General features: G+C 44.1%; 1 protein-coding gene across 1 annotated transcript in view; it reads left to right on the top strand.

Moving 5' to 3' along the window:
- The first annotated feature begins 65 nt into the window (after positions 1-65).
- The window catches only part of LOC126527997 (ATPase family AAA domain-containing protein 2-like), a 67,186-nt gene continuing 54,622 nt past the window's right edge, over positions 66-12,629 (top strand). The window contains exons 1-5 of the mRNA XM_050175838.3: positions 66-746; positions 6,536-6,605; positions 8,154-8,401; positions 9,434-9,544; positions 12,079-12,186. Coding sequence (XP_050031795.1) covers positions 645-746; positions 6,536-6,605; positions 8,154-8,401; positions 9,434-9,544; positions 12,079-12,186 — 639 coding nt within the window. The 5' untranslated portion in view covers positions 66-644. The remainder of the gene's footprint in view (positions 747-6,535; positions 6,606-8,153; positions 8,402-9,433; positions 9,545-12,078; positions 12,187-12,629) is intronic.

Below are 12,629 nucleotides of genomic sequence, written 5' to 3'. Positions count from 1 at the left end.
TAGACTTGGGAGACGTTCGCGTGACTCGCGAGAGCTTCGTGCTTTATTTTATTTTCCAAGCGTGCGAAAACTAGCAGGTTGCATATCAAAACTGGAAGAAAAAAATGGCGCCACCACGGACCACGATGCGTTTCTTTTGCTTTCGCCAAGATCTTTAATTGTCTTCTCGTGACACGCACCGCAAGGTGAAACGCTGAACATGAGGAGAAAAAAAAATTGCCCTCGCTTCACTTCGACATTTTAATGATAGAAAATTATAAACATGCGTACAGGCAAACCAATTTTTGCGGCGATCAGCTGATTGTTCCGAAAACGCGCCAATTTTCAACGCCGCCCGCGCGCATCGGTTTCAGCCGAAGGCGGCAGTCGTCAGGCGCGCAGTCGTCGGAGGTCGGTTGGTTTAGTACTGCGAGGTGTTGTGAAGGTGGCTTGGTGGCTGTTCGGAACGAAAGCATCGTGTTGTTTGTGTGTGCATCGCGGAGATATTGTGACGAAGAGCGCGTGAGAGCAGCACGATTCTACGCGGAAGCGAGCGGAAAGTTTTCCCTCCGGTCCGCCGACTCCGCGGGAATCGTTAGGCCTAGGCGGAATTTGCCCGCGTCTCGCTGGTTATGCTTCGTTCGGCGAGTTGAACATCGAGCGACATGGTTAAGACGAGAAACAAGTCCTCCGCGGCGGAACCTCCGCCGAGGATCGCTACACGGAGATCTACGAAGGCCGAGGTCACCGAATCGCACAATTCAGAGGTGAGTCTGAAGCGCGGCCGGGAACAATGGTTGGTGGAGTGATTGGAAGGCAAGAAAGACGACGCTAGCCCTAACGACATCGTCGAGGAGAACCGCGTTTTTTCCGCTATCAACGCATAGTTTTCCAACGCTGGCACGTCTGTCTAGAGTCACAACGGACGCTGTGCTGCGACGGCGCGGATGTTCTCAGCTTTGTAAAGAATCGCAAACGCCGTGCCCATCGGGTACGTTTTTTGCGGGCATATCGGCGATGAGGAATTTGAGCGGCGCTAGCGGAAAGACCGCTTCTTCGCGAAGAATGGGTGTTGTTGACTTTACCCGTTGCTCTAAAACTCAGTAATCTTACTGTAGTGTATGCTTTTTTATATACCTACCGCGTTAATGCACCTAGGAGACGCCGTTACAGCTGACCGGGTCACAAGGAATGCCCGCCCGCTGCCGTCCTTTTTCGCTGATTACGTATTTCTCCGCGCGCTTGGTCAGATGTTCAGCTGACAAAGTCGAAAAATGGGTGCGTATTGCTTTAAACCTGCTTGTCTTAACTGCGACGCGCCATCGTCTTGTCACGTAGGAGCACAGTTTGGCTTGACCGAGTTTGGTTACTTGCGTCATGCCGGACGGCCCGAGTCATGATTGTCGGCTCGGGAAACCCCCCTGCCGTGAAATTGTCTCAAGGCCACAAACTGCAAGCGGCCGCTGGCGTTTAGGAGTAGGGACGCTCATTTCGACGGCTGCCTCGATTTGATCGCGTTTAAACGGTGCACATCGTGCGGCTTTTCGCAGTTCTTTCGACGGTCGCGACCCGACCTTCGCCCACTGTTTACATTTTTCGGGGAAGTCACATGGCGGGCATCTGCTTGCGTGTTTCTTTCGCTCGAATCACGTGGTCACTGCCGGTCGTCGCGCTGGAGCGGGGGCGGTGGGGTCACTGTAGGTCAGACGTCAACTCTGCGTCATTCAATTAATTTTTTTTTTTTTTTCCCCGTCGCGAACGGAGCAGCGAGAGCATTTGTAATTAAACTTAGGACAGAGTGTTCGAGCAACGCTAGAGTTTAACGTTTCTTTAAGCCACCGTGACTTAATTCGCGGGGAGGATTTTTTTCTTATACCGTTCGGGGTGCTGCCCGAGCGATGCATGTGCGGTCGGTATGCTTCTAGTTTTTAGCCGCTTTGCGTTGGAAAGTTCTATGTTCACTTTCCTGCGCCTTCGACCCTTCAGGTCAGTGTCTTATCTCCCTTATACGGGTCTAATTAAATGCATTTTTTGTTTATTGTCAGTAGAATTTCCACTCATTTTTTCTACAAACGCCGGTACGACAGTTGATTTGTTCAGCACCGACCTGCCTCGTCGGGTCGCTAGCGTGCTGCGATAACTACTTTCATGCATTTGTCGAGGCGTTTAACTTGTTTGAGATAATCACTTGAGTGAGGCGTTTTTTTTTCCTTTTCCATCTTTGACATTGATCGAAACAACTTTCGGCTCGCAGCTAAACGAAGTTAGTAGCTGCAAGGACAGCTGTCCACATTTCAGCTTGCTGCGAACGGTTACCATGACGCTATGTTATCACACATAATTGAGCACTTCTGCACTATGATTAACTCCAGCTGGCCATAATTTTAAGCTCCATTCCGCGTCCTAGGCGTGTTTTTATTCTGGTTATGCAGCTTCAGCACCAGAACTTGTCGTAGACGCACAAATTTGTTGCTGTTCTATGGCATAACCGCGCAGACGTGTAAAATAAATCATTAGCTCGTCCAGGTGTATGAACAAGGGGTTAGAGCTTAGCTTACCGATGGTCAACTTGTAGGTGGAACTCGCAGGTCCTTTTTGTGTGCTTAAGTGAAATCTACTAGGTGGTCTGTAGGCACTGTCCTTGCAGACACTGTTCGTAACCGGTGCTGCTTTGCTGCATGAAATCATGCCAGGTGGTAAATGCTTTGCAGGTGTGACAGAATGGGGACGCGCAGAGTGTAAAAGCAAAAAGAAATTTATTGCGTAGGAGAGTGCCATCAGAGAGATGCAATAGAAAAAAAAGGAAGCGTCACACATATTCGAGCTTTTGGTAGCATACTTGGCAGCTTGTTCCACACTGAGAGAGCATTTTTGATGCCGGGTAAAGTGGCATGTTACTGATGGAATAAAACAGTACCAAAAGTATATTTGCAAGATGGTGAAAGCGTATCAGCAGCCGCATCCAATTTAAGAAAGCATTTCTGATGTTTGGTAAAAAATAAACGCAGCATGCAATTGTTCGGCTTGAAAAAGTATCAAAAGTGATTTGGAAGGTGTTGGAAAGAAACTGTCTGTGAGGCTTGCACGTGAACTGCTTGTCTTTCGGGTTTGGTGAAGTAAGGAATGAAAAGACTGGTGTGGATCGAGTGAATTCGGAGGTGTGCTTACTCGAGCCAACTCTGTGCGGGGATGACTGCAGCCTTGCTCTAGCTGGCGCTGGAGCATTCTCCAACAGCCAGCTTAGTGCCACCTCTCGCACCATTGGCATTTTTCGTTGATAGCATGGACTCTTTCGTTTAGTCCTTTTTTATATATATATATATAGGGCACCAGGATTGCAAGAATCTTGTAAAAGGAAATTTTGGGAAGAGGTCTCTCCAGCCAAGTTTAAAAATGAGACAGCTTCATTTTGAAGCTCGGATGGAGATATTGTCTTTCTGATTGTTTCACCCAGCCGTACAGATATCTATTGAAGATGATTACTTCAAAATAGCTTGAAGCTCCTCTGACGTCCCTTAGAGTAAGATCCGTGTTCTCTACGCTAGAGCCTCATGACAGCATTCTTGATGCTAACAATTTAGTTCATCTAACCAATTTCGGTTCACGCACATCTCCTTTATTCTTCTTGTGCTCCTTCAATGATCTTTTGTCCTAAACGAAGTTCCTTGGGCAGTTCTGGTTTGTGTGCCTCATTTTTTTAAATGTCTAGGTGAAATGAATGCCATTTGGTGATGTGTGAATATGTGAAATTTCAAATATGAGCAGTATAGCTCTTAATGTTTGATTAAAAAGTTTGTGATTTGAGATTTCCAGATATTTGTTTCTGTTCGAATACAATAAGGCATGACAATGGTTGTTGCAGTCTACAGGGCGAAATGACTGATTCATGCGGAAACTTTCATGGTATACTACTGCAGGAGAGCTGCGGTGGTTGCACAGACATGCCAATCCCTGAGCGAACACATGGAAATAATGCTTATTCTCAGATTTGCAGCCATTCAGCCTTGCCTTTACATTGATTAAGAATTTGTATTCTTGATTTAGGCAAAGCAATTGATTATGTGACCAATCTCGTCATGTTTGGATCCTTTATTATATGCACTGCTCTTACAGCAAACAGAACTCTACTATGTGCATTGCGCGACATGCTGATACTTTGTTTTATTATTGTCATTGGTGCACCTTATACAATTTACTTTCAATTGTTTCTAATTTAATAGCTTCTCAGTTGGCCTGATACTCAGGTAATGGCATTTTTGTTTGATGCATATTTACAAGTATGAAATAATTTATAGCAGCCCCCTCTTCTTTTTTTTTTTTTTTCATCTAATGAACTATGTGCAAGCTTCATATTTTGTCTAGAAAGTTCACATTATCTAGAAATTGGAAATGTTCACTATTCAGTTAAAAATATTGCGGTTTGAACACCTATGATTTTATTGCAAAATAGTTTAACTGTACGGTACTTGGTGATTGAAATGTGATACTCAGAATGCGTGGCAGCTGCCACTTCATTTGCAGCTGCCACTTTATTTTTGCAGCACTGGTGAGTGCTGGGTGATCGCTGTAGGCGCAAGTGCAGTCACAATGCGTCACAGAGGCTGTCTTCTATTGTGTACCACAATGCATCAGCTCTGTGTCCCTACCACCCATGGTGTACCCGTGCAGAAAGTGCCGAAAGCCATGCACTCCCAAGTATCCCATTTAAAACACTGAGCTCCGTATGCGTGTAACCTTAAAGAGGCATGCTTCTCGCGTTTCAACATCTCAAAAGTACATCTCTGCAAATGACCAAATGACACACATTTATTGGGAGAGGTTGATTGCCATTCATGTAAAGTCTGAAGCTTTCTGTGGTCAAAAGATGCGTGCGACCAGAAAAATGTATCTGAAATGATGGCTTAAGGCCTATGTTGCCGCAGCGCAGCTGAAAGGACATACGATGAGCAGCAAACGTCTGTTGCTTTTTTTTTTTTTTTTCTGGGATCACTTACAGAAAGAAAATGCCTGTAGGTTGAATAGTTCACATGTGAATGCCATGACGGATGCACATGTTCGCCTAGCAGTGGAGTGTAAATGTCTGGCCTTCCATTTTTTGCCTCTGCGTGCTCTGTCTGCCATGTTGCCTCATGAACATGCTTGGCAGCATCTGTTTTATGCAACTCGCCGCGGTAGCTTAGTGGTTATATGTTTGTGCTGCTGAGAGCTCAAGGTCTGAAGTTCAATCCCGGCCACAGCGACTGTATCTTGATTGAGGCAAAATGCAAACACACACACACACGTCGTATTTAGATTTAGGTGCACTTTAAAGAAACCCAGATGGTCAAAATATATCCGGAGTCCCTCACAATGGCATGCCTCATGATCAGATCGTGGTTTTGGCATGTAAGACTCAAGAAATTCTAAGTTGATGTATTTCATACCCATGTCACATGGGCACACCCGAATGTGGATCAATTGCCGCTGCGTGATGGGCATTTTTGATTGTGACTGCATAATCTGGATCAAGTCTGTCGCAATTCATGCATCGCGATTCAAGCTTCTCAATCGTAATCGTAGGCTCACGACTGCAGTGGGATTTTTGCTTCTTATTAGGCAAATTTGTGGAATCGGTGATATTTTACCCAGCTTTTATATTTGAACAGACCTTGGTGGACTTGTATTGTTCGGGTCTTGTCTTCCTATAATTTAGAAGTGCTCGGTGTTGTGTTCATATTTTCAGCATTGCTGTCGAAGAAGCAGTTAATCCCGTGAAAGAGGAGTCTTTTCCTTATTGATGCTTAATCCTAAAATTTTACTGCTATTGTCATATGCACTTTTTAAATAGGCGATGTGGAACTTAAATCAGTGCAGACTGACAAATAATTTTGAAAACTACAATTTCATTGATTTCATGGTAACAGGTTAATTCCTAAAATAGAAAATATTTGGTAGTGGAAAATATTCAGTACACCACATTCAAGGTATGCTTAGCCTGAAACCGATCCATAAGTTCTTTTATTGTCTGTTCACCTCACAATCTGCTCTTGATAGATATGCTGATATGCCTTAGACAAGTTATTTTTTGCAGTGACATGATCCATAGAAGCTTCAAGTAAGCTGTAGTAACTTGTTCAGAGATTCTATAAATGGATTAACTTGACAGTGATTTGACTGTAGTGTCTAGTCATCTGTTTTTCATTTTTGTATTGTCTAAAGTGAAAACTGATGCATGTTACTTGTGCATTGCTTCTACATATTTGTTTTACTTAATTTTGTGAGTGCAGTCTGTTTTGCATGCTAATACGCTAATGTATGCTATGTATGTTAATGTAGTATCAAGTGCCAAACATGCATGCTCCTTTGTGGAGCGACCTTATGACGCTTTCAAGGTTGGCTGGCTTTACTTCTAGAACTAGGTTCTGGTTAACATGCCAAAGAATCTTGGAAAATATTTTGCCCCTTGAAGCTTTTGATATGCATGCAAACATTTATATTGTACAATGGTGCTAACATATCGTTAGTAGCATGAGGGCAGCTCAGTTCTAAAAACTATTTATTTTTATGTTTATTCTAGGAGTCCGTTGACGATGAAGACAAAAGGCGATCATCTCGAAGGTTGAAGTTCTCCGACGACGAATCTTCAGGCAAGTCCTCATTAAAGTTGAACTTCAGTTTTTCCACCTCACCATTTCCTTGAAGATGCATTTGCAGGCTGTTTGGAGTGCTTGCATGATACCGTCTCCCTTTCGTTTTTGGTAACTCTGTTTCACTGTTGCATTGTAGAAAACAGTCCAAGGGATTTTTGGGAGTGCCAGGCTCTTAAATGTAATATCAACAGCATCCTTGTCTGGTGTATAATGAGGTGTCAGAGTAGAAAGAAATGGCAGAATGGCTGTTGTTTCTATTATTTGTGTTTCAAAAAAAGGGAGTTGAAGGTTCTTTACAGTAACATCCCCTACCTGCCAAGGCATTTCACATCCATGTAAAGTTGCGATAAAGAGAATGTTTAAAAGTGTCGAACCCACAATAAACTGCTGAATGTGTATGTCACGATTATTTCTGCTAGAACACCTTTATGGCGACATAAAATAGTATTCCTTCATTGCGTTTAGGTTTGCCATGATTACAACAATTCTTTTCGAAAATATCAGTAAACTCAGTAATCCGCAGTTATTTTCAAAAATATCAATAAGCAATTATCAATGAGTTGAAAATGCCTGCCATATGTGCGGTAACTTGCTTTTGTTAACAAATTGGCCAAATTCAGAACATAGGGTCTTAATTCTGTAAACTTTCACTGTGGTAATTCATTGTGGTCTTGGACTAACAAAACAAAGCGTATAGATAGTGAGGGCTGTGGACCAATAGCCACAAAATGGCCTGAAGAAGTCCGCTGTCCCTTCAACTTGGCACATAACTTCAACTTGGCAGGAACATAAGTGCAGAGCAAAAATATTGGCTACCCTTGCAAAACTCATTATGCTACATGTCAGATGCACGCTCAGACAAAGTAATGAAACGTAACGCAAACTATATGAAAGCAGGTATACAGACAAAAAGGAAATCTAAGTATGCTTAGATTTGTTAGTGTGCTTTGTAAGTATGCTTAGATAATTGTTAGTCTTATTGGCCTGCCACATTTCGACAGATGGTCTCTGGTGTAGCTCTGGAATGCGACAAACAAGCGGATAGTCAACTAACGAGTCAATGCATCAGTTAACCAGGCGTGTTCCGAGTATAGGTTGGCATACCCATGAGAGCACTGACTTGTACTAAATTCACGCATGTTTCACAGGTGCGAGATCAAGCGTTAGTGAATGACGAAGAAAGAGAGAGTGAACGTGAATGGGAGTGAGTGTGGGCTCATGCGCGTATGAACAAAAGTGGGTGATTTTGAGTGGTCGTGAGTGACTGTCGCCAAGTGTGAGTGGGCGTGAATATGTGCAAGTGCCGGTAAGTAATAGTTGACGCAAATATTAACGCGAGAGCACACGTGAATGGAAGTGACTATGAAGGCAAGTGAGTGTTGGTGAATGTCAGTTGAAGTGAGTAGGAATGGGAGGGATTGCCGAGGAGTGCAAGTCCACGAGTGAGTATACAGCCCGTGAAAATATTAGTCAGTGTGCATGAGCTAATATCGGCCTATGCCGGCGACCTTTTGTTCTAATTGCCAGCTTTTCTCTGTCTTGCAGCGCGCCTGACGCAGTCGGTAAGGGGGCACGTTCACCAAAACCACCTGCTGCCCAACGGCCGTGCACACTCCTCGTTGCGACGCCGTGAACCGCCACCGCCACCCAATAATGTGGCTGTCTCAACAGATGACGACATGAACGAGGACGATGACAGCATGGTGCGACGGAGCACCCGCCGTCGCAAGTGTATCTATGGCAACCTCAACCAGACATGGATACTAACGTCAAGCCTGCCAGACTTCAGCAAGGTCTGTCGTCGCTTCCTCGCTGTCATCTGGCCCGGGATTATGTAACATGTAACAGGTCTATTCCAGTGCTATTGCTTTTTGCTCTTCATTAATGGTTCAAGCAGCGCTCCGCCTGCACTGTCAACACGATTTGTTGGCTGTGAACGGGGGGTATAAGAAAGGAATAAAATAAAGCAAATGGAATCACTACATTATGACAGTTTTTGTGTGGGCAGTAGGGTTTTTGCTGACAATGGAAACGGTTATTACAAATTTTTCTTACTGCGAACTGTCAGTCAGTTCCTTGAGGGGCAGTCGAAGGGCTAGGTTATTAAGATTTCGTGAAGTTGTGCTAACTTGCCTGCTACATTGGCTCAACGGCTACAGTAATCTGCTGCTGAGGAGAGGGTTGCAAGCTCAATCCTCAGTTGGGCAATATGACCATAACTTGTCTACTTATTTACACATATGTTTATACATACTAATGGGAGTGGAATGAAAGAAAGGATGGCAGGTGGTCAAAATGAGTCCGCAGCCTGGTACAGTGCCTATCACAGGCAAGGTGTTTCTTTGGAAAGTTAAACCCAAGGAATCGCTCTCCCTCTAATTTTTTACTTGCCCGCATGTGCATTACTCTTCACAGAATACTGTAGACATGGGCGGCAGCAGACACATTGGCAGTGCCAGCCTCTGACATGGTGTCCAGCTGCACATTAGAAATGTTTGTTGTAAGTGCGGGTTAGAATTCTTGTCGGGGAAAAAAACAGAGCCACCACTGTGTGTTAATGATTATGCTGCTTCCAACGCTATATGCCAGCAGCTAATTAGAATAGGAGTGATCATAGCACTGATGGCTCTTTGAGTTTATATAAACTTGGGCAACGTAAGCTATTGTCACCAGCTTGGCTGCTCATATCTTCATCTGCGGTGTTCCGTAGATGTCAAAATGTACACGGAGAGGCTGAAAGTCTCCGAGGCCCATGCTTGGGTCGTTGCTTGCAGCCACGTGTGTCTCAACTGACTGTGACACTGTGTTCTCTCGTCTCGCAACAGTCACCTACGAACCAGTCGGGTGCCGGTAACAAAAAGGACCCGACCGCTTTCCACCACTACCTCCGCAGCTCAGCCAGCCACCATCACAACAGCATGCCTCCTGGTGGCAACGTGAGTGTCAGCTTCCAACTTTAACATGTGTTGAAAAGTAAACGGGAAATCGCATGCTGGCCTGCCTAAATTCGCCGTGCCCATTCAGCTGATCTTGCTAACCACAATGTGGTTGCACAACTTCTTAGCTTGGCAATTCGTGTGGGGTCGAAGGCGACACAACGTGGTGCTATACTGCGTCGCCATGTCGTGTCGCCTTCTCGTGCCCCTGTCCCCTGGTACTTGTATTGCGTGTCCAACCAACAGGCCAACAGAATGCAGCAGCAGGAATACGCAAGCTTCTCGCCTCTGCCAAGAAAAATTGACGGCCTGTTCTAGTGGCTCTAATGGTTCAAACCATTGCAAGCTTTACTCAGTGTGGACATTCTTGATCTTTTAAAGTTTATGTCCACAAAGTCATTGTTCCATTGGAAGGGAAGCAGCTTTGACAGCAGTTATAAAGAATCTGTTTCATTGTGCCCATGTTTTTTTGCAAATTATGGTGCTTGAGTATTGCTTAAAATAAAAAAAGATTGCGTGTGCAGTAGACATTAGTAGAGCTGCACTAACAGTTTCTGAACACATTCCTCAAGGTGTGAAGTTAGAGGAACATCAACATTTGTGTTGAACAGAGCAGTATTTTCAAGTCATGTTTGATACCGGCCTTGCAAGTGATTTGGGAACAAGAGCTAGCCTGTAACGGTGCTTGGACAAAGGACTTCTAAGTGTCTAGCTAACATTACGTGGCATCCTAGGTTCTATGACCTGCAGTTCAACAAAGCAGCAGAGGGCCTTGTATTTATTGTTCCAATATCTCTCAGTAGCTGTCCTTCTCAAAAAGCTTTACAGAAAGTTCACTTTAAGGTATAGAAAAGCCTGTATTTTTCTCTATCGTCTCACCTGTAAATACCATTATCAGGTTTACTTGATCATTTTATATTTCTTTTTGTTTTTTCCCACCCTACCCTACAGTCTTTCAATTTCCTTTCCTTTTCCTATGCAGAGTTTCATGTCAGCGTTCCTTAGCACGTCAACAAAAACCTCGGCCTTTAGTTAGAGACCCTGAAACTATTTTGACCATTTTGTACAAACATACTAAGTTGTTAGGGTAGGTCCTTCTGATCATAGACACAGCACTCCGCATAAAGCGTGTAATTTATCATATGGTACTTAAAATGTGCATTGCTACTGATAGCAGCGACGCTTTGCTCCCCCGATAGATATACATATATCTGATGTCATTTGGCCAAGCTATCCGATGGCTACCCATGTTGTGTCATCGGGAATGCTTCAAACATGCCGCTGCATTAAGGTTATTCTTAATAGCTTACGTATGTGTAGTAACTGTTCTTTGTGTACCCTTAAAAATAAGTACACAAATGTAATAAAGCCAGGCGTTTCTTAACACCAATGGCCCACTTTCGTCTGAGAATGTAGATCGTCTGCTGTTGCTCTGAAAGTGGGCAGCTGATGGGACGCGGTGGGGTTGTGACATGAAAATAGGAGCAACGATGGCTTCTTTAGCGGCAAGAACATCAATGGCACCTGCGCTGTATTACACATTCATCAGAGAGCCAAGTTTTGTATATAATTTAACCAGATAACGTAAGAAGCGGAGATCCGGCAAAAAATTGTTGCGAAGGAAATTGAATGTGCTTTACAACGTGTCATGACGTCCGTCAGAAAGCTACCACATCGGTGTAGTGGTATTGTTCCCGCCTCCCACACTGAAAATGTGGGTTCGCTTCCCGATTTGCTTACTTTATTTTTTTTGTATCCGTGCCTTCATTCCCTTTTTTTTTTAAAGTAGAATTGTAGAGTACTGACAAAATTATTAACAGTTCATTTCACCACATTCACAAGTTAGTGGCAGCACTTTTATTTTCTGCTGACGGCTACAAAGAAATCTTGCGTGTGTCACATAGCGACAATCAAAAATCTATGTAATAGATATTTTCATATTATCAAGGGATTATCAAACGAAGAAAATACTGGAACCAGCTGCATTTTAATTTGTACATTGCATTTACGATTGGCAAACGCCCACGGTGGCATCCATCTCTTTTCACTTCATGTAGCACTAAAAAAGAAAAGAAGCCAACAAACATTGTGTGTAGTGCCGCCGCGTGCAGTTCGTCTTTAAACTTTACTCCATGTAGCCCAGGCTTAACAATAAGAACTGCATAAAAAAGAGATGTGGGAACACAGTTCGAATCACCCAAATTCAAAAAACACTGACGTCGCTGCTTGAAGGAGCTGGAACATAGCGACGGCCACACGGTATAAATGTTGAGGGGTGTGCAGCGGCTTGAGGGGGTCGGAATGTTTAACCACTCGTACCTGTGTTATTACGGCGTGCTGATGCAAAATTCTTGTGAGAAAGCATTCTTCGAGAGATGCCCTCTATGTCTAGGCATATAACAAAAACCGTTTCAGGAACCCTTTAAGAGCTCTCTCTCTCTCTCTTTGAGGTTTCATGGCCAGTAAGAGCATTGCGAGATTGGTATGAACCCGCAACTGTCTAGTTTTCATGGGCTTGCATTTGCTCACTCCAGGACTCTGAGACCTTAGACGGGGACAATGAGGACAGCCTCGAGTCAAAGCGGAGCAACGAGAAAGGAGTGAATGCTGAGCTCCGTCGTCTCGGCCTGTCTGAGATGCAGGTGAGCGCTGTTGCTTATCAGCTGCCGCCATGCGGTCTTGTAGGGGTGCAAATGGCAAATTAGTTAAAGGGGCCCCGAAAAACCTGTTCTCGAATCTTGGCAACACTCTGGAATGAGGGCGATGTGATGTGTCTTAAGGAATATATTTGCCAGGAAAATTTTTGAAAAGGACTTAAAGGGGTGGAGACATCAAAATTTTCGTTCATGCGTTTGTTGATTCAAACGTTGCGTCATGCTTCAGGGAGCACGATACACACAGAGGTTCTCGTATATATCCGATAAATAATTTTATAATAGCATTATTATAACGAGCGATTTCGGTTTCGGTTTCTGGGCTCCGGGGGATGCTATGACGTCACAGAGGAGGAAACGTAACATGGATTGGTCATGTGGGCCACAAAAAATAGTGACGTAAAACTATGCTGCGTCGTCTGCTCGCGCAT

This window comes from Dermacentor andersoni, chromosome 9 (assembly GCF_023375885.2).
Source record: "Dermacentor andersoni chromosome 9, qqDerAnde1_hic_scaffold, whole genome shotgun sequence".
Taxonomy (NCBI): Eukaryota; Metazoa; Arthropoda; class Arachnida; order Ixodida; family Ixodidae; genus Dermacentor; species Dermacentor andersoni.
Note: the sequence above shows the minus strand (reverse complement) of the source record. Positions and strands in the feature narration are given on the sequence as shown.